At 38.9% G+C, this 22135-nt stretch overlaps 3 protein-coding genes across 3 annotated transcripts; 1 reads left to right on the forward strand and 2 right to left on the reverse strand.

The window, feature by feature from the left end:
• Nucleotides 1-392: 392 nt before the first annotated feature.
• Nucleotides 393-4565, reverse strand: zgc:112148 (uncharacterized protein LOC550424 homolog). The gene is made up of 7 exons (XM_037793521.1): nt 4459-4565; nt 4214-4281; nt 3977-4121; nt 3011-3100; nt 1570-1695; nt 1350-1478; nt 393-1257 (listed from the first exon to the last, which is right to left on the reverse strand). The coding sequence occupies exons 1-7, from the start codon at nt 4468-4470 to the stop codon at nt 1231-1233; spliced, it is 597 nt and encodes a 198-aa protein (XP_037649449.1). The 5' UTR covers nt 4471-4565; the 3' UTR covers nt 393-1230.
• Nucleotides 4566-6843: 2278 nt separating this feature from the next.
• Nucleotides 6844-10214, reverse strand: LOC119501045 (proton channel OTOP2-like). Its single transcript, XM_037791123.1, has 6 exons — nt 9733-10214; nt 9508-9644; nt 9356-9414; nt 8366-8520; nt 7421-8277; nt 6844-7333 (listed from the first exon to the last, which is right to left on the reverse strand). The coding sequence occupies exons 1-6, from the start codon at nt 10163-10165 to the stop codon at nt 7163-7165; spliced, it is 1812 nt and encodes a 603-aa protein (XP_037647051.1). The 5' UTR covers nt 10166-10214; the 3' UTR covers nt 6844-7162.
• A 3251-nt stretch (nt 10215-13465) lies between these two features.
• On the forward strand, nt 13466-21142 carry ush1ga (Usher syndrome 1Ga (autosomal recessive)). Its single transcript, XM_037791124.1, is given in 4 exon segments — nt 13466-13893; nt 18854-19307; nt 20337-20840; nt 20843-21142. Coding segments are annotated over 4 exon segments (1422 nt in total). The 5' UTR covers nt 13466-13729.
• Nucleotides 21143-22135: the final 993 nt, after the last annotated feature.

Genomic DNA, 22135 nt, shown 5'->3' on the forward strand with positions numbered 1-22135 from the left:
TAAACACTGATGTTCCTTTGTTGCCACCTAGTGGTTGAATCGTTCACTGCAGACAGACTGGTGACCTACTGCACTTGATTAGTTTTATTAGATTAGATTCTTCACATGTACTCTGACTTGGACCTGATGAAATTTCAACCAGCAGGACTTCAGCTTGTGTTGAATAATTATGTTCTGTTTAAAAACAAAGCTGCTGAACGTCAGCGAAATAGAGGTGAATATACTGGTTTTTAATAACACTTTTAATATCCTATGAAACCACTAGAACAACCCTTTGTTATATTAATTTAGAATTACAGTTCAATACACCTTATGTTTATATAACACAATCACAGGACTACTGAGCCATTACTGATGTTGACATTTCCAGCCAAAAATGATGTTTACCAGGATAAGTTTATTGTTGTATTCATTTATTTTTTTATTTTTTATAAAACACAACACTTTCTTTAAAGTCCAGTTTTTGTATAAAATCAAACCCAATTGGCACTTATTTCAGCAAATTTTATACTTCTCCCTATCATATCCCACATTGTCATTTATGACATTTTTAAAATAAAACAAAATTAAGTTAGATTAAAACAAACTTAAAGCAGTAGTATAACTTTTAGGTCCACAATCCAGGTTTAAATAGTAGGCACAATAAGGAAACAAATCTATAAATTACTCCCAAAAGCCCTTTTCACAACAATATACAGTACATTAATACTAGTATATTAGTAGTAGTAGTAGTTAGTGGTAGTACAGAGATGATGCCTGCAGGGCTGAGCTGTCATAAGTCACAAAAAGTAATGCATTGATCCAAATCCCATCAGGAATCAGGCATTTTAACATTACAGTACCTTCATTACTCCGGATTTAGGGACTGTGCCAGTCTTATGGTGAACTCAGTTTAGCAGTAAGGGTTTTGCATTTATAAATACCTCACATCAGTAAAAAAAATTACAACTCTCCCTGTGCACTGAACTGATGCACTGCAAAAACTACAAAATGTATTGTCAAAAGCAACTACATTGTACTTTAATTGAATTATTAGAAAAGTTTGGCAATCATTCCGTAATTTATCAGCCAGTGAATTCGGAGAAAACAACACTTACAAAATCAGTTTTATCCAAAGCTTGAGTGAAATTACAAAAACCCTCAGACACCCTCAGACAAGGCCAACAGGAATGAAGTAAATATAAAGTGTCCATCACACTGCAGATGTGTCGTCACTCGTCCTCTTCAACTTCAAGGTTCCTCTTTTGTCATCATTGCCTTTAGTGAAAAACATAAAAAATTGAGAAGTTACTGCATCATGTTATTGAGACAAGAATGTAAGGAGGGAAGTATGATTACTCTTCTCATACCTGTTTAAAAATCTGGGCACCAAGATAGTTCTTTGCCATGTTTCCCAGGTTGGACTTTCCACCCAACTTGCACCTGACATAGCCGTACAAGTTAGCCCATTGTAAAACTAAGCCCATGATCACTACAGCCTGTGGGGGAATTAAGAGACACAAACCAACAATTAGCGGCTAATAAGACGGAAATTAAATCGACGTTCACTTTCAAAAACACTGAACTGACCAGCCATTTAATCTTGAAAGAGAAGATGGTGCTGAACGCAAAAATCATCCAGAAGACGGGACACACAATGAGTCCAAGCCAGAAGATCCGGGACTCGGCACTGGACGTCATGTTCGGACTGTGTGTCTGTTCAGAAAAGCAAACAAGATTTAGTTTCATGCTCGTCAATAAAAATCAAAGATAAAAAAAATATTTTCAAACTTGACAACATAAACATTCTGATGGGCCCCTTTGTGTTTCCTGTTACAATGGTTGTTAATGCAGTAGCTGACAGGAAGCAAACTTGGACCAAAGCTGTTGCCCTAGCAACAGAATGGGAAATTAAAAGTTCTATAGACCATTCCAATGGAATTGCATCGCTAGGCAACAGCTTGGGAAATAAAACTGTGACACATTTGGAATGTTTACGTTTACAACTGTGAAGACAGGAAGTAAACATGGGCCCAAGCTGTTGCCTAGCAATGTGATTCCGTTGAAACTGTCTATAGGCTTCGTCCGAAATCGCGTGCTATGCACTACATACCCAATATGTGTACTATCGTTCAACCTATTTGTGTGTGAATAGTAGTAGTGTGTATCTTTTCGGACGCACTGAGCAATAATTTACGTCGTCACTTCCTGAGAGCCTCCTTGCCGGTTGGAGACGTGTAACCATGGTAACCCGTGCCAACCTCATGTGACCAAACGATGATTTGTGAGAATCTAAGTCTGAATTAATTTAGAAAATATATTACAGCTAGTAAAGTGACATCTTATACTATAAATTGAATTGTTATTGACGTTAGAGAGCTGTCCATCAACGTCACTACCGCATTGCATATTAGTGTCCAGCATTGCATACTGTAATATTTCACCGGATATAGCATGCAATTCGCGTACTACTGGTTTCATACTAAGGTTTCGACATACTAAAATATCTCACATACTGTTTTAGCAAACTAAATGGTACGTTAGTGTGGAGTTTTGGACACATCAATAATCTTTGGAAATTCATGTTCAATGTCTCCATTGTTCCGCATGATATTTCTGACAGAGGACAATGCAGCTGTTCTACTGTATGTTACACTATCTTCAATTGTGCAATAAGGTCATGCAGCTACATTACATTGTAAAAAGACTTTGCAAATGTTACACTGGCAATGTGTACTAAGCCTTTGAAATTGTAGATGCACGTGCAGGAATGCCATCTCCTCTGTTAGTTTGAACATCGTTGTATTCACTGAGATCTCTATTACTTTCCAGAGAACTGTAGTTGCTCGCTGCCAAAGTTACATGGATTCAGTTTTTAACATGAGGCTGTTTATCTTACAAAGGATGCTGTGTTTTGTTGTTTTCCAAACATGTAACTTTACTCTTCCATGTGAGAAACCTTTGTTAAGAACATTTAACCTAACCTTAATCCTACGCCTTTTAGGATTGTATCTGATGAGCTTCTGTTTACCTTCCTGGACTCAAATACCCAGTGGCTCTTTCCATCTTTATCCACTTGATTCCACCACCGGAGGCCCACCAACAATCTGCCAGATACATTCTGCGGAAAAAACAAAAACATACAGTATAACGCACCTGTCCAAATATTCACAAAACAATCCCAGATTTAATCTAACAAGGGGCATTAACATTCAAAGACAAAACACATATAAAATAAACAAAAAAAATAAAAATAAATAGCATGTAACTACAGTTAGAATTGTTAAAAATGTATCTGCAAAAATTAGAATATCAATTAAACGTTTCAATAATTTTTTCAAGCAAAAATGCCAAACATTTTTCCCTTGTAACTTCTTCTTTAATGTGAGGATTTGATGTTTTTTCTTCATCATATGTGATTGTAAACTGAAGGGGTTGGGACGAAAGAAGCAATGTGTCACCTTGGGATGGAGGGAATTATAACAGGAACTTCTCACTTTTCTTTTTTACTCTTTTTTTTCCAGATTTACTGGCATTGGAAAAAACATAACATGACCTAAACAAGGTGTTGTGTATAAAACTAAAGCATGACATTAGGCTCATGTTGTTTTTTCCATTTAAAACATTAATATTCAAAGACAAAACATATAAAATAAACCAAAAAAACAACAATAAATAGCATGTAACTACAGTAAAAAATTGTTAAAAATGTATCTGCAAAAATTATAATATCAATAAAACATTTAAATATTTTTTTTCAAGCAAAAATGCCAAACATTTTCTCTTGTAACAGCTTCTTTAATGTGAGGATTTGATGCTTTTTCTTCATCATATGTGAATGTGTCACCTTGGGATGGAGTTTTTTGACTTTTTTTTTCCAGATTTACTGGTATTAAAAAAAAACATAACATGACCTAAACAAGGTGTTGTGTATAAAACTAAAGCATGACATTAGGCTCATTTGTTTTCCCATGCATGTAGTGCTCCAGCTGCTCACCTTGACGGTCCAGAAGTCACATGACAGCAGCAGGATGATGGTGACCATACAGGCGATGAAGCGGCTGCTGAAGATGTCGCACAGTAAGTAGACCAAGATGGCACTTGTTCGGAAGAAGAGGTGGAAGAAAGAGACCAGCGGGTGTCTGAAAACAACAGAATACATTATGTATAGTTAAAACATCTTGGTCAGAACAGGACAAACAAAAGAAGTAGACGAGCACATCTGTAATCTCACTTTATGTTGGACTTTCTATCCCGCATGTTGCCTTCATCTTCACCAAAGAGAGGCGCGTCTTGGGAGTCCTGGAAACATGAAATACATCAGCAGGTTAATAACTAATATCTGTTAACACGGTTCAGTTTGTCATTTCTAACATAATATTAAAGTCTAACATATCCATTCGGACGAGGTAGACTATATTCTAAACAAAAATAGGGTTTCTAAGTAATCTAAAATCCAGTTTAGAGTCGATCACCTACCTGTCTCTGCATGTTGACACTCCGGGATGTATTTCCTGGTGACGTGGTTGTAAACAAAAGCGTGTGCTAAGGACCCAAAAGGGAAGTGTGGCTTTAAATGTGCCTGACTCAAATGTATAAGCCTAAAGGGGTCAGCAACCTGAGGCTCTTCAGCCCCTCTCCACTGGCTCCCTGTGGATTTATAGAAATGGAAATGAATAACTGTTTTTTTGTTTACATTTTCATTTTTATTTGTCATTGTTGTAGGTCTATGGTGCGACAAAAGTGTTAGGGCCACATTGAGGAAAAAAAAAATAAGACTGATATTCGAGAATAAAGGCATAATATTATGAGAATAAAGTCATAGGTTTACAAAAAAAAAGTCGTAATATTATGAGAATAAAGTCATAATATTATGAGAATAAAGTCAAAGGTTTACCAGAAAAAAAAGCCGTAATATTATGAGAATAAAGTCATAATATTATGAGAATAATTCAAAGGTTTACCAGAAAAAAAAGTCGTAATATTATGAGAATAAAGTCATAATATTATGAGAATAATTCAAAGGTTTACCAGAAAAAAAGTCGTAATATTATGAGAATAAGTCATAATATTATGAGAATAATTCAAAGGTTTACCAGAAAAAAAGTCGTAATATTATGAGAATAAAGTCATAATATTATGAGAATAATTCAAAGGTTTACCAGAAAAAAAGTCGTAATATTATGAGAATAAAGTCATAATATTATGAGAATAAAGTCATAGGTTTACGAAAAAAAAGTCGTAATATTATGAGAATAAAGTCATAATATTGTGAGAATAATTCAAAGGTTTACCAGAAAAAAAGTCGTAATATTATGAGAATAAAGTCATAATATTATGAGAATAATTCAAAGGTTTACCAGAAAAAAAAGTCGTAATATTATGAGAATAAAGTCATAGGTTTACGAAAAAAAATCGTAATATTATGAGAATAAAGTCATAATATTATGAGAATAATTCAAAGGTTTACCAGAAAAAAAGCCGTAATATTATGAGAATAAAGTCATAATATTATGAGAATAAAGTCAAAGGTTTACGAAAAAAAAGTTGTAATATTATGAGAATAAAGTCATAATATTATGAGAATAAAGTCAAAGGTTTACCAGAAAAAAAGCCGTAATATTATGAGAATAAAGTCATAATATTATGAGAATAAAGTCAAAGGTTTACAAGAAAAAAAAGTCGTAATATTATGATAATAAAGTCATAATATTATAAAGTTGTAATTTTACTTGTTATTTTTTTTTTTCTCGTAAAGTTATGACTTTATTCTTGTAATATTATGACTTTATTCTGTAAATCTCAGATGTTTTTTCCCTCAATGTGGCCCTAATACTCCGTAGTACATTTGCACTTTGGCCCTCACTGCATTAGACTTATATTCTATATACTTAGACTATAAACTGTGTTACCTTCATCACAATGATCAAATGTTTTGCTGCTCCAGACAGATTTTTTTTAATTTCTTTGCCTAAAATGGCTCTTTTGATAGTAAAGGTTGCTGCCCTTGGTCTAGCATATCAAGCCCTAATATAATATAGCAATTTATGTCGAACGTTGATTGTTCCAGTGTAGATAAATGCTTTTATTTCAAGCGTGTGGAGAGCATTTCATTAAGTGACTCTTTGCATATGTTGTATTAGATTTTTTTTTTTTGGTAAAACACATTTTGTATAAAATCACATCAAGTGGCACTTATTTCAAAACAGTCAGATCTTCATAAACTTGCACTCCTACTGTCATTTATAAAAACAACATGATTAAAACAACATAAAGTAGTATTTTACCACAATCCAGGTTTAAATAGCCTAGTACCCACAATAAGGTAACAAATCTATTATCCCCAAAAGCCCTTTTCCAAACAGTATACAGTAGATTCAGGGCCTAATAAATGCCACAAAAAAGATAAATAGGGCTTCAACTAACACATATTTTCATTATCCAATAAACTACTAATTCTTTTCCTCGATTAAATCAATTATTTGGTGTACAAAATGTCAGAAAATTGTGGAAAATGCCCATAAGAATTCCCTAAAACCCAGGATTCGAGAGAAAAAAACAGCAAAAATTGAAACTGTAACTGGCATTTAAAAAAAAAATTTTGCTTGAAAATGACCAATTCATTGTTTATCAAAATGGTGACTAATTTCTTTTCAGATCTGTTGCGTAATCAATCAATTTACTAACTCTAATAAATATCTGTTTCAAAGTAGATGCTATCTACTTGTAGCTGCTTTCAGCCTAGCTAAGTCTTTCAAAATAGGTCATTTTTACTATAGTTTTTGTATTGAGTCGACTACTACAGCTGTGTGTAGGCCACTACAAATAATAATTATGATAATAATTGATGACACAATCAATCTCTTAATCAAATTATTGCACTGCTTGCCTTTATTTTGTGCATACAGAGGCTGAAGCATAAAACGAGTCATACAAGATTAACTTCACAATTCATTATTTTTTTACATCTGAAAATCACATTTTGAATATATTTACATTGTCACATTCACAGACTATAACTCAAAACATTTAATTTCTAACATCATGAAAGAATTGTGCGAATATTAGTCAGTCATCTACTTCACAGATTAATAGAGAAATAACAAAGAATCATCAAAACAAACTACAATTTATACAAAACAGCTTTTATATTGTCAAAAGAGTTCATGATGCTCCCGCAGCGTTACGAGGTTGTATAAACCTCAAACAGACTGGCGACTGAATGCATGCGGTAAAAGATGGCAAAAGGAAGTCCAATATTCACGACAGCCGCCCACATGTTGAATTTGTAGAATTCAGTTTCAGCGTCGTGGTCGAACTGGGGACGAGCACCGAATGCCGGCATGATCCACAGCTGTTAGAGAAAGAAACGAGAACAGGTTGAGTATTTGGTGACCTTTAAAACGGTGACTTTGAGAGTGTGAGGGAGAATGGTACTCACTATGATGTTGCCCAGCAGCAGAAACGCACAGACCTCCTTCAACACCCGTCTCTTCCACGACAGTCTGGGCCTGTGCTCCTCCCTGTGGCCGTGCAGGCCGTATAGGCTGTGTGCTGGGAATATCGGCCTGGGCTTTATGTCTTTCTCTGATTCTTCATAGATGCTCATGTCTTTGCCTAGCTGCATCACATATGGATTTGAAAGCACGGCGATCGGCTGCACCTCGTGGAAGGGCTCCCGATGCAAACCTTCGATGATGAAAAAGTTCTGCAGGCCAAGTTGGATCACCATCAGCAGGGCCCAGGCCAGGTTGAGCCCGTTCAGGTAGCCATGGGCTCCGGTTTCAGCCATGGCTACGATGGTGAAATAGCTGATGATGAACTGCCCCAGCGAGGCTCCCACCAGCAGCCCCACATCCAGGCTGCGTGTGGGGTTTTTCTCCGATACGTGCTCCCTGTGGTCCAACTTGTAGATGACACAGCCGGCCACAGTGGTGGCAGACATCAGGGTTAATATCACTATATTCGTGACAAAGTGCATCATCACAGCATTGTCTTTCTTGTCGTCGTCACTATGGTCGTCACCCATGTCCATCTCGTATACGATGAAGGTCGCCAGGCCCGCTATCACTAAGAGAACTCCCGCCACAGGACCAACAATTACGTCCTTCAGACGGAATTTGATGGTGTGGTGAGCGTGCTCTTCTGTTAGTCTGCCCACATTTTTCCACATGACGTATGCCATGGCAGAGGCGAAGAGACTGTACTCGATGTTGAAAGGGTACAGGTAGTAGTAGGCCTCCTGGAACATGCTACATGAGGTGTGGCTGCACTTGCACTCATCGTCTCCATAACTCGCTGCAAGACATGACATGAGGGAAGTGTTAGGTCATGGTAATTTACTCATTGCTTCATCTGCTTTGATTGATGTAGCTGCTTTAATTACCTCTGACGTACACGGATCGTCCACTGATTTTATGGGCGGTGCTGGTGGTGTTGCTGCTTGGATCTTCGGGGATTGTTGTTTGGTGGAGGGATTCCTCAGTGACCGCAGTCATCCACACAACTAGATTAGTGGAGAGGGTGAGCATCAACCCACATCTAAAAAACGAAGAGGGAAGCAAAAAGAAATAATGATCAGGAAAAAACATTCTCGAAAAACTTTGATCATCTGCTAAAATGTCAGATTTATAGTGAATATGAGTGCAACATTTAAAATCAGTATCCACCGAGTAATAGTAGTCTTGCTTTTAATTTCATTCGGTTTTCAAACCAAAGCTGGTGTATCACAGTTTGGAGCCAAAACAACTAGTCGATTAGTCAATCAACAGAAAAATAACTGGAAACTATTTTGATAATTATTAATTTAAGTCCTTTAAGTTAAAAATTACAAAAAAATACTGCTTCCAGCTTTTTAATATATTAAATATAATGTGAACATTTGCTGGTTTTCTCTGTCCTCTATAATAGTAAACTGAATAATTTGAGTTCTGGGAAATTGTGATAAGCATTTTACATTATTTTCTGATGTTTCATCAACAAAATTATGAATCGACCAAACAAGAAAATAATCTGCAGATTAATCAATAATGAAAATAATCAGTAGTTGTAGCACTATTGCAGTTAACTGTAATACAAATAATAGCAATTATTATTATTATTATATATGCCCATATAATAATTGCACCTTTTCAAGGTCTGCAAATGAAGAGACATTTCTAATTTTGCCAGTTAAGCAACAACATCAATACTTTGGCAGCAACTTAAGTTTACTAATACTTTCAATTGTCCAGGTTACTCTCAATTTCTCGGTAATTAAATGTTAAAGGAGAAGGGTTCATTTCATTAAAGTATCAAATAGATTCCCTCAGGGATAGCACGTTCACAAAGACAGTGAGAGATGAAAAAAAAGAAAAAGGAAATCCATATCACCTACCTTGTAATGTTCCTTTTCAGCTGCACACAGTCCTTGGCGTGGACCCACAAAAAATATGTCTGCAAAGTGATTGAACAATTGATTATATTAGTATTTTGCAACGATAAAGAATTGAGTGGATTTCTTAATTTATTTGTAATAAGCATTTTTACCTGCATAATGACGAAGATAAGTTGCACCACAGGGAACACAACCTTCACAGCAGAATCGCAGTGGAGGTAGCCCACGTAGCTGGAGATCTTGAAAATGTCCATGATAATACTGAGCAGTCCAAATAGTACAAGTCCTCCTGAAAGAGCAAGAATCAAAATCATTAAACTATTTGACAAATCCTCTGTGAATAAAATCCTTCTAAAGCAACTACAAAATTGACTTACCCCTGAGCCATACAGGTCCAGCATGGGCATCCTTGTAGGCAATAGCGTCTTCTGTCCTGGCCGTGTAGATGACATAATAACCCATCCAGATGCAGGTGAGGATGATGATGATGATGAGGAAAACCTGGAGGTCAGTGCTGCTGATCTTGACATTGCTGTAGGCACTGCCGCTGACCAAGGCGCAGCCCAGGATCAAAATGTTGACAGAGATGATCCCAGACAGCATCCATCCCCAGTTTCGTCCCCGCTCCCTCACGTCTCCGATGGGAGGGATGTGCAGGTTGGGCTCGCATGTGCTCCCCGATCTACTCACGTTGGCGCTGATGGACAGGTGGGCCTCCTCCTTCTCTAGGTCTTTGTCCGTCATCCTGCACGGTTCACAGGGTTTGCCATCAATCAAACAGTTGCACGGAAAGCCTGTGTTCAAACACATCTTTCCTCTCTAAGGTCTATTCACAACTGAGCTGCTTACAACTGCAACTAGCTCCATATGAGACTTTACTGGTTTAACAGCTACACCCACTCATTGCCTCAAGACAGATCCCGCCCCAGGCGAAACTATTCCACGGAAGCTAAATGAGCATCATTGTCACCCTGTTGGGGCTACACAAAAGAGTAGTTTCAAACAAACAATTGGGATGTAATTTCCCCTTTTTCAGACTCTATTTTTGGTAATAGCACTGCATTGAGTGAGAATCCACAAACATGTTGAGTTGTTTTCTTGAGGAAAGTCATCTACACTATCCCTCTCCATCTCTGACCAAATCAGGCTTAACATCATGACTGGTGAAATATAATGAAGTACCTGTCAAAGTAGCTCTTGTTACCGAAATCGAGCTCTTATGACAATCAGACAAAGCCCTGACCTTCTAATAATGGAGAAAAAGGTTTCAGGATACCTGTAAGCCTACCTGATGCAGTGTGATTCCTGAGAGGCGGTCTGAGCCGTCACAGGCTTTTATACGCCTTCAAAAACCCTCTGGTTTACTGTACAGTCATAAATGTCAATAAATCTGTTATGAACAACACCATATTATTACCAAACACAGCGTGTTTTGCACAAAATATTCATGTAAAGTTCAAAAGATGTTTCCATGTTTTTCTCACGAATTCCAAAATACAAGAAACCGGTTCCTTTTCATATAAGCAGCAATTTTATGTATTATGTATTATACAATACATTTGAAATTCCTGTCTTTTCTTGTAAAAGTCTTATGCACAAAATAAAGGTTGTAAGGAAAAACAGAACTGCATGTGACATTCATGATCAAAACCATTTTTTTTCCATTATCTTTTTGCATTCATATATACTCTGAGTTGTGTCTTTCAACTTGATCCTCTTTTTGCTGCAGACAATCTGACCATGATCTAAATTCTCTTAATAGGCATAGCAACTTTTACTCGCTTATCTTTTTTGATTCAGTGCTTCAAGGGAATACTTTCAGATCTTTAATGCTATTCATGGCTCAGTGAAGGAATTTGTGTATGTCTTGTCTCTGCAAAACACCTGAGGAGAAGTACACGAAGATCCCAGTCACTACCTGTGCCTTTTGTTATGGAAGTTTCAATTGAGTATTATGTCAGAGAACTTCAGTCTGGTGTCGCTGGTTCACATATGCTTATTTCACATATGTACTTAAGCTAATTGATTCCCCTTTCATCAGGGATGGGCAGGCAGCAAAGGTACTTTTTCGTTGCAACACTTCTTGGAGCCCGTGAACTCCTCCCTCGTTGCTTCTTAATGTGTCCTACCTGTAATGGAAAGTGAGAACAATGATATCTTGAGTGACTCAGACTCAACCCCATCCGTCACAATGTGACATCTCCAGTAAGACTTTTGAATTCTCTAATGTCTGTTCCTGTTGATGTGACTCTTTTAAGTGTTTTCCTGTATGTGATGAACGAGTTTCAAAGAATGAAGGAAGGGTTGAGATCGTTCTGTACATTGACTGAAGAGGTGCACTACAGTTCAACAGCACCACAAACTACATCCTCCAAAAGGACCGGTTGAATCAACACTTCTTTAAAACAGTGTGAAAACAAAACAAAAACTGAATAGTATGACCTTTGTGAAGGGACGATTTATTGCAGGGTTGTTGTATTATACTTAGCTGCATGTACCTAATAAACAGGTCAAGTTTAAACAAGTCAATTCAAATTTATTTGTATAGCCCAATATCACAAATTTGTTTCAGGGGGGCTTTACAGTCTACAGGATACGCCACCCTCTGTCCTGTACAGCACGACCTTCTCATCGGAAAAGGAAAAACTCCACCCAAAAAAACTTTTAACAAGGAAAAAAAAGATGTTGCATAACAACATAATGAAAATACAACATAGACAATCCATATGACAAAATAAAAATGATACATGTAATTTGAAAACTGAGTGGCAACTGACTGAATATCAACATACCAAAGTATAATGTCCTCTCAAAGGGATTATTGAGAGCCTCAGATACACCAGGTGAGAGATCAGTACCTCATCAGTTAGGGGTACCCAAAATCTGTGACCGCAGAGGAACATGAGGTCACCATTTCTCACGGCTGTCGTCAGGATATGTGACCCCACTGTTACCTCCGTATTATGTCATAAATACGCGACAGAAAACACAACAAACTAAATTGCTAAATTTAAAAAAAATATTTTAATATTTTAATATTAACAATTTCTTTAACACATCAACGCAACTTGCAATTTTTAGGTTGTAGTGGGCTCAGTTTTAAAGCCAGATACTTGTATCATATGAAACTAAAAAACCTAAAGAATCCATTGTTAACAACCATGTCAAACTAGCTTGTCGTGAAGGAGGGTAAATAACGCTCCAAACTGCTCCAAACTGCTAAATGTTGGTGAAGAAAAACTGGTATGACTGGTATTTTGCAGTTGCAGCACCACAAACAATTTGGAGAATGTGCATGTTTTCCTCTCCTTGAAGTTTTTGCAGTTATGTCTTTCACCTAATTGCCCCGAAATTACATGGATGGTTCCTTTATATGGTCTTTGCAAAAAAGAAAAATGAATGACCATTACTTTTGTTGCATTATGGGTATTTTATTCAAAATTATAGCACCTGTGGTCTAGAAAACCTAAAGAATCCATTAGTACCAACCATGTCATACTAGCTAGTCGTGAAGGAGGATAAATAACGCTCTAAACTGCTCCAAACTGAAAAATGTTGGCAAAGAAAAACTGGTATGACCATTTTCAAACAGGTCCCTTGACCTCTGACCTCAAGATATGTGAAGGAAAATGGGTTTTTGCAGTTGCAGCACCAACAGCTGTTCAAGCTCAAAGTTAAAAACACAAACCTGATGTGTGTGGCTGACGTGTGTGTGTGGGAATGCATGTGTGTGTGTGTGTTGAATGTATCAGTTCATGTTGGCGTCTTAAGTGTGTTTCTTTTTAACATGATGCTCATTTATATTTTTCTCTGGCACTGCAGGTAGTGTATTTTATGTTTGGTACCCTTTAAGGTACATTTTGAACAGATAAAAAATGTGCCATTAATTTGTGATTAATCAGGATTAACTATGGACAATCATGCGATTAATCAGGATTAAATATTTCATAAATTAACAGCCCTAATTTCTGTACTTTAAAGATATATTCACCAAACTCTAACATTGATCATGTTGCTGACTCCTCTGGGGTCAACCTGCAACATCCATTTCTCTGTGATATTTAGGGACTTCTACTATATTTTATTGTCTGTCTTTCTGTCTAGGACCCCCTCGGCCACCGGGAGCACTGTTCCCCGCTCGGTGCGCACCAAAGCGTCCCTGGATACCAGCGACGCGCTCCTGCACTGATCAGGAGGCTCCGTGTGGAGGAACAGAACAGCGGGGACATTCTGTCACTTCAGCCGCTCTGCAACCACTACAGCACCGCATGACGACAACGATGATGATGGTGGTGGTGGTGGTGGTGGTGGAGGTGGTCGAGGAGGAGTTGATGAAGAGGAATGGAGTCGTGCATGGTGGATTAACTGTGCACCATGAATGACAGGTACCACAAGGCGGCCCGGGACGGCTACCTGGACCTGCTGAAGGAGGCGACCAGGAAGGACCTGAACGCTCCGGATGAGGATGGCATGACGCCGACGTTATGGGCCGCTTACCACGGCAACCTGGAGGCTCTGCGGCTCATCGCTTCAAGGGGGTGGGTATATAGAAAGTATTTATGACTTTTTAGGGCGTGTGCACACTACTGTGTCCATCAGTCATCCATACTGGGTATTTAATACATTTTAGAGCAAAAGTGACCCTTTTCCTTTCTTATTATAACAAATTGACAGTGTCAGATTATATCAAATAAGGCAAACAATCACAGAAAAATGGCTTTATTTATTAGAAATAAAATAATACTACAAAAAAATAATAGTTAAAGTTCTGGCTTAAAGGCAGTTTTTGCAGTTGCAGCACCACAAACAATTTGGAGAATGTGCATTTTTTGTGTCTTTCACCTAATTGCCTCGAAATTACATGGATGGTTCCCTTATATGGTCTTTGCAAAAAAAAAAAATGAATGACCACTACATTATGGGTATTTTATTCAAAATGATAGCACCTGTGGTCTAGAAAACCTAAAGAATCCATAAGTACCAACCATGTCATACTAGCTTGTCGTGAAAGAGGATAAATAACGCTCTAAACTGCTCCAAACTGAAGAAAAACTGCTAAATTTTGGCGAAGAAAAACTTTTCAAAGGGGTCCCTTGACCTCTGACCTCAAGATATGTGAATGAAAATGGGTTCTATGGGTACCCACGAGTCTCCCCTTTACAGACATGCCCACTTTATGATAATCACATACAGTTTAAGGCAAGTCATAGTCAAGTCAGCACACTGACACACTGACAGCTGTTGTTGGCTGTTGGGCTGCAGTTTGCCATGTTATGACTTGAGCATATTTTTTATGCTAAATGCAGTACCTGTGAGGGTTTCTGGACAATATCTGTCATTGTTTTGTGTTGTTAATAGATTTCCAATAATAAATATATACATACATTTGCATAAAGCAGCATATTTGCCCACTCCCATGTTGATAAGAGTATTCAATACTTGACAAATCTCCCTTTAAGGTACATTTTGGACAGATAAAAAATGTAACGTGATTAAATATGTTAATAAATTGACACCCCAAATTTTTGTACTTTAAAGATATATTCACAAAACTCTAAAAGAAGATCAAAAAGATATAGGTAGAGTGGGATCACATTGGTCATGTTGCTGGCTCCTCTGCGGTCAAAGATTTCGGTGTAACACCTGCAACATCAATTTCTCTTTGATATTTATGGACTTATACTATATTTTGATGTCCCTCTGTCTGTCTAGGACAGAGGTCAGCAACCTGCGGCTCCGCGTGCAATGTGTCACACTGTCATTAAACAGTTTTCTTTATATTATAATATTTATAATATTCTGACTAAACTTTGACATATACTGGTCTGTGATAATCCATCAACATTATTCCTCCAATTTTTTAGTATAGTCCAGGAGGGTTAATACATTTTACAGCAAAAGTGACCCTTTTCCTTTCTTATTATAAAAATGTACAGTGTCAGATTAGGCAAAATAAGGCAAACAATCACTGAAAATGGCATAATTTATTAGAAATAAAATAATAATACAAAAAATAATACTTCAAGTTCTGGCTTAAAGGCAGTTTTTGCAGTTGAACATTATTTGATTGTGTCCATCTCCAGTCATCCATACTGGGTATTTAAAACACTTTAGAGCAAAAGTGACCCTTTTCCTTTCTTATTACAAACAGTTCGGTGTCAGATTATATTAAATAAGGCAAACAATCACAGAAAAATGGCTTTATTTATTAGAAATAAAATAATACTACAAAAATGAATAGTTAAAGTTCTGGCTTAAAGGCAGTTTTTGCAGTTGCAGCACCACAAACAATTTGGAGAATGTGCATGTTTTCCTCTCCTTGAAGTTTTTGCAGTTGAACCATAAAGTTCAGCTGCTAAAGTAACAAAACACCACTAAACAATGTAGGTCACCTTTTACAGGGTACAGCAATTCTTTGGACCGGCCCTGACATAGCATAGTACCAACACAATAACCTCAGGCTCTGTTCCTGGCTAATAAGGAAGTGCACTTTTACCTGTTTGGTGACTTTCCAGCTGTAGCCGTAACTATTTGGCCATGTCTGAATGTTGGGCTAGAAAGTTCAAGAGGAAACATGATGTTTGCAGGCCTATATATTCACCATTTTAGGGACAGTGCTTTATTTCATTTGCATCACATATTCTACCCTTTAGAGCGATATGAAGCTTTGTTAGCTAAAGTCAGCTTTTAAATTGATTAATTAAGCATTCACCACATATTTTTGTATTTTTTTAAACTTTATGATCATCTGAAAGACTATTATGTCATAGCAGGATTTTGTCATCGTCAAAGTTAGAATTATGGACTGCAAAATTGTGACACAGTTGAAGGTCAACTGGCATAATAAAGACATCAATTATAACTCATTCCTAAATCATAAACTGTTATGTAAAAGGAAGCATTTCAGTGCTTCGTTTTGATAGTTTATTATAGAGAGGCACTATAATATCATTACATAACTACCAATTTCATATCATCACAGGCAAAATGGTTTATCAAATTAACAGAATCATTTTAGGAGGCACGGTATAAACGCTGCACCGAATGTGATTGGTAGTCACGGACAGCCCGTTCCTCATCTTTTCTGGCTGACCTGGTTTGCTTGTCAGCCATGAAAAAATGGGCCCATTATGAATCTGCTTAATTGAGTAAAGTCTGTGAGAGGTTTGCTGTAAAAGTGAGACAGCATCATTCATCAGTGTTTAGCTCATGGAATGCAAAATATCAGATTTATTTTTACAGTTTTCTTAAAAACACACAAAGCCAGAACGGCCTCCAGTCCTATATGCGTTGATACTAAATTCACTATTTCCCACGGAATAAATGTAAACAAGGCTCTGGAGGCATGCAGCTGCCAAGGACATAGTATACCTCTATTGATAGCACATAAACTCCTGATTGGCATGAGGTACTGAAATTAAACATTAATAGCAGCTATAATGTTTCACAGAGGCACCAAACTCGTGAGACCTGCGTGATAATTTCATGGGAAAGATGCCATGCAGTGCTATATTTGGGAGGTATATTTGCTCTGGGCGGCCTGCAGCAACATCAAGCTGTCAAAAGAAGTGAAGATGCAAACAGCCCTAATGTGATAAAGAACAGGGAGAGATAACTGTCACCTCTGCTGTCAGCATTTTACCAGGGCAGACATACATTATGACACATAAAGCTATCATGTTACCTACCTGCAACAAGCATATTGTATAATCTGAGGGTGATAAATATTTCTTCTCAAAATAACTTGAGCGTAGCTAATTGCTGTTTATCTTTTGACATGAGTTTATAGCATTTTATGTTCTTTCACAGTGTAATTCCTTTGTTTGCTCAACGTTTTATTGTCTCATTCTGGGCTGTTTGCCACATACATACATCAAGCACGCTGATGACAACCGTTTTACCACATTTGAACTCGATCAACCTGTGATCCTAGAGTTTTCTTTTTTCTTTCTGACCGTTTAAACCCAATCCTGTCCAGATAAAAAGAGCAAAGGGGGATGAAATCAGAGTGGGACTTCGCTAATCGCTGCCCAGGTTGGGTCCGACAGATCTGACACACATTCCCTGTGAAAACCTCACAACGACAATCCATCAATAATACATTTGCACTTCGACAGTAGCTTCACGTCCATCGTATCAAATATTCAGCAGTCTGTATGGGCTACATTGGAAGACAGGGACAAGACAGTTCAGTTAACATGTCATTTCACAGTGGTGTGTCATCAACTAGGTGACTCTAAACTGAATCAAATGTCAGTGCAGAAATTTAAAGTTAAAGGTGTTATTGATAACATTTTTATGTAGATAAATATTTTTTAAATACATCCACAGAGCTTTTAGAAAGGTGCAGAGTAAAAGTATGGCTTTTCCTGAAAAAAAATGATGATTGTGAATTAATCATTTAAAAAATGTTGGCGGGGGTCCAAAATTAATGTTTTGTTTATCTCTGTGGAAGATATCTGACGTTTGGTTCCCACTTCTAACAAAGCTTGTGAGCCAATAGTAGAACAACGTTGGTATCATGTGGTATCTCTGTGTCGTCAGTTAGTGTGGAAAAAATGGATAAATGGCTGAGATTGACGTTAAATGCCCAGCAACGACTTGTTGTGAAGTAAATGCAATGGAACGAGGGAGAGAGAATGCAAAATCTAGATGCTGAATGTTATCAATAGCACCTTTAAAAATAGTTTCACCAATATTCAGTTGTGGTGGCCACAGACAAGCTATAATCTTGAATAAATCCTGTTTTTATCAGTAAGATGCTTAATGAAATACTAACAAATGAGCTTTCATACTGTAGATTTGCACACCAGGCTTATGATGGGAAAGAAAAGTAAGAAAGCTCCATACACATCTGTCCTCCACATCATCCAAACAGCTGTAATACTGTTATGTTTTGACTTGAGGAATTCAGCGTGACATCACCACCACCAGCCATGCTCGGGTGTGCTTTTTGAGTCAGCCTGTTCGGCCTCCCCTGAAACTGGATACAGGTAGTGTAGCAGTGGTGCTGGCAAGCCTGTGGTCATATTACAGACGAGGCAGCAACAGTGCAGCACCCGTAGAGGTAACCCTAAGGTCGTGGACGGTCAGTCGGGGGTAAACGTTGCTCATAGTTTTAATTATGGCCCCTGCATTGAATAGTGAATTGCTTTTAACGGATTGTTTTAATCAAATCTTCCTATTTGCCAATCTGTCAAGCCTTTAAATAAAGAATTATGTAGTAGAATATCTATGTTTGGTTATTCTGAAAGGGCAATGTGTTGTTTAGACTATAAATTATTAAATAAGGCCCCATTAACAGCCCACGGATGGCAGGTCAGTGCTGAAAACATGATCAAAAAATCACGTGCTTACTCACGAGTGAGTCATCTAAACAGAAGGCCAAAGAGGGAACCGGTATCCATAACCTTACTAACAGTCTGAACAAGAACTGAACATATTTATTTAGTAAATCTGATGAAATGTTGTATTTATCATCTTCCTCATCGCCCACAGAGGGAACCCTGACAAGTGTGACATATGGGGGAACACGCCGCTCCACCTGGCAGCTGCCAACGGCCACCACAACTGCCTTTTCTTCCTGGTGTCTTTCGGTGCCAACATATGGTGCCTGGACAACGACTACCACACGCCGTTGGACATGGCCGCCACAAAGAATCACATGGACTGCGTCCGCTACCTGGACACCATCGCCACCAAGCAGACGGGCCTCAACACCAAGCTGGTCAGCAAGATGAAGGACCGGGCGTTTCGTGATGCTGAGCGGCGAATCAAAGAGTGCGTGAAGATGCAGAAGAAACACCACAAACGCATGGAGCGGAGGTTTCATAAGGAGACTTCTGAGGCTTCCGCGTCAGACGTCATGAGCTTTTCCAGTTACACCAGCAGCTCTATCAGCCACAAGATGCACAACTTAAGTGCAGCCACAGTCAGCGTGCCATATTCTCAGGTCAGGAGTTTTTATTTGTCTTTTCCTAAAAGGGCATTGTGTGTGTTTGCATGGTTGCATAATTCAGTTTTCCAATCCCTCTTCTTAACTGCATAACATAACAAGACTAAATGCTGTGTTCAGTGTGTAACATTTCGGGGGATCTATTAGCAGAAATGGAATATAATATTCATAACTATGTTTTCATTAGTGTATAATCACCTGAAACTAACAATCGTTGTGTTTTCGTTTGCTTAAAATGAGGCCTTCACATCCGCCATGTTGCACCACCATGTTTCTACAGTGGCAGACAACGGACAAACCAAACACTGACTCTAGAGAGAGCCTTTTTTTACGTAACCCCGAGGCCGCCGTAGCTCTCCGATGCGCAACTGCAGTAACGTGAGCCACAGAGTGCTAAACCGTGGTACCGCCAGCCACCGTCTGACTTCCGTTACCCCTAAAGTGGTGTTATTATGGTAAGGATGGCCTCTGAGCGAGGCGAACGACGTTACCACGGTTTTGCACTCGGCAGCTCACGTTACAGCAGTCTTGGAAAGATTTAATCTTCGCATGCAAACTACTAATTGAAAATCAATAGTGTTTTTTAGACTCAATACAGTATCACAAAACATCACATCGCGATATTCGATATTCGATATTCGATATTCCCCATATTTTCTTACACCCCTATTCAAAACAGCAATCCACAAGCCAACATACAGTACAACCCACGAGCATGGCCAGCAGCAATATGACATGATATGAAACCAGGGGTTACAGTATGTGAAAAGTATCAAAACAAATATGGCCTTTTCGCAGCAGCCATCTTGACATATCATTGCAGGGTAAATACCGCTGTAATTAATAACATGAATTATGGCCCTGTTCCCTTTAGGTGTTCCAGGGCCCTGGACCTCTGTTTACCCTGCGATGCCATGTCAAAATGGCTGCTGTGAAAAAAGCCTATATTAATGTATATCAAAATTTTTGAAATTGGTACCCATTTGTGATTGTGCCTAATTTCTGTATTCATTCATGTCCTGTTAGGCGACTCTCCATGCCACAAACCGAGGTAAGACAAAGATTCAGAGGAAGCTGGAGAAGAGGAAACAAGGCGACGGGACCTTCAAAATCTACGAGGACGGGAGGAAGAGTGTGCGCTCCCTCTCTGGACTCCAGCTGGGCAACGATGTCATGTTTGTCAAACAGGGGACTTACGTCAACCCGAAGGACCGCGGCCGCCGCAACGTTCGTGACATGTTCACCAGAGACAACTACGATGCCATTTCACGTGCCATGAGCGAGCCGGACCTCCACGGGGGGCCCGATGTGGACTACTCTGAGATCAGCACTGACTCGGGACACGACTCCCTGTTCAACAGGCCCGGTCTGGGCACCATGGTCTTTAGGAGGAACTACGTGAGTGGGGGGATGTTTGACCTCGGTGGTCGGGATGAGGACAGCGCGGACCGGTCGGGCAATAATGTGCGTTTGCGCAGTCGTCTGCAGCAATACCCGAGCGCAGACGAAGACAGCATCGGCAGTGCGCACGCAGCCTGCAGGAGAGGAACGTGGAGGAGCTGCCCTGGGATGAAGTCGAATTAGGGCTGGACGATGACGATGAGGCTGACACGAGCCCTCTGGAGGTCTTCCTCGCCACGCAGAGCATGAGCGACTTCTTCTCCATTTTCAAGAGGGAGAAGATTGACCTTGAGGCACTGTTGCTGTGCTCTGACCATGACCTTAAGAGTATCCACATCCCCTTAGGACCACGCAAAAAGATCTTAGATGCCTGTAAGAGACGGCTGGAGACCATAGAGGACCCAGATTGCATTGAGGACACAGAAATGTGAGTGTATTCAGTTCTACAGTGTAGTGCGGAAGTATTTGGAGGTTTTTGTCTTTGCACTCCAGCATAAATCCTCTTCGGTTACAAACACAGTTTCTCCTCTTGTCTTCCTGCAGATAATAAACGCTGTTGTAGATGGTCCCTCCTGCTGTGTGCTCAACCAGGCTTAAAGGTCAGTGGAGCATTGTGGAGTGATCGTCACGTGTGGACAGGGAGGACGTAATGATTTACCTCTCCCGGTACCTCAAAGCACAAAGGACGCTGTCAGGATGAATATGTCAAGCAAGAAGAGACGAGTGTGAGGCGAATTCTTTACAGGATTCTTTTACAGTGTCTCGTTAAATATCTCTGTATGTCGGTCAGTTGGAGTCCCCTGCACCGCATGGTTTAACAAACTGAAAGACAATTATCAGAGTGCAGTGCCGCGTTCCCTGTATGCCGTGTGGCGTAGTCAACAGAGAACTGATTGTGGGGTCTGTGTCCCCTGAACGTGTTTGCCCCTATGGGGTAAATCCTACCACCTCATGTGCCTGCATTGCTCGTGCCTGTGCATTTGCTTAAAAGTGTCTTCTGTCACGACATTAACTTCATTGTATTATTAACGGTTTCAATTGTGACATGCTGAGCAACATTTTTCACCCAGAGCCGCTCAACTGTTTCCTTGCTCATATTTCATCTCTACGTGTTTACATACAGCAAGCCGTGTCGGTCCAAGTGTGGCTCACTGGCAATGCAGGCCAATTGTTCAATGAGATTACTGTTCTGATTTACTGTAGAATGTGAAAACACAGTATCTTTAGATCGTTTTATTAATACACGATATAACATGTTTAGGGGTGGGAAAAAAAATCGATTCACCTATGTATTGCAATTTTCTTTTTTAAATCGATTTTTTTAATGCCAGAATCAATATATCTGCTTAATTTGAGTCTTTGCGGAGTAGAAGGAAGTTACCGCTTTTATTGTTGTTGCAAGAGTAACGTGACATCATATTCAA

This window comes from Sebastes umbrosus, chromosome 14 (assembly GCF_015220745.1).
Source record: "Sebastes umbrosus isolate fSebUmb1 chromosome 14, fSebUmb1.pri, whole genome shotgun sequence".
Lineage (NCBI taxonomy): Eukaryota > Metazoa > Chordata > Actinopteri > Perciformes > Sebastidae > Sebastes > Sebastes umbrosus.

Bases quoted from the DNA above. Each gene is read 5' to 3' on its own strand.
- zgc:112148 (XM_037793521.1), bottom strand. The intron at 4,122-4,213 runs GTGAGATTACAG...TGTTGTTTTCAG, and splicing joins GATAGAAAGTCCAACATAAA to ACACCCGCTGGTCTCTTTCT. The intron at 1,258-1,349 runs GTATGAGAAGAG...TTTTCACTAAAG, and splicing joins GTGCCCAGATTTTTAAACAG to GCAATGATGACAAAAGAGGA.
- LOC119501045 (XM_037791123.1), bottom strand. From the start codon at position 10,165: ATGTGTTTGAACACAGGCTTTCCGTGCAACTGTTTGATTGATGGCAAA. The intron at 9,645-9,732 runs GTAAGTCAATTT...TTGCTCTTTCAG, and splicing joins TGGACCTGTATGGCTCAGGG to GAGGACTTGTACTATTTGGA. The intron at 8,278-8,365 runs GTAATTAAAGCA...CATGTCTTGCAG, and splicing joins ACGATCCGTGTACGTCAGAG to CGAGTTATGGAGACGATGAG.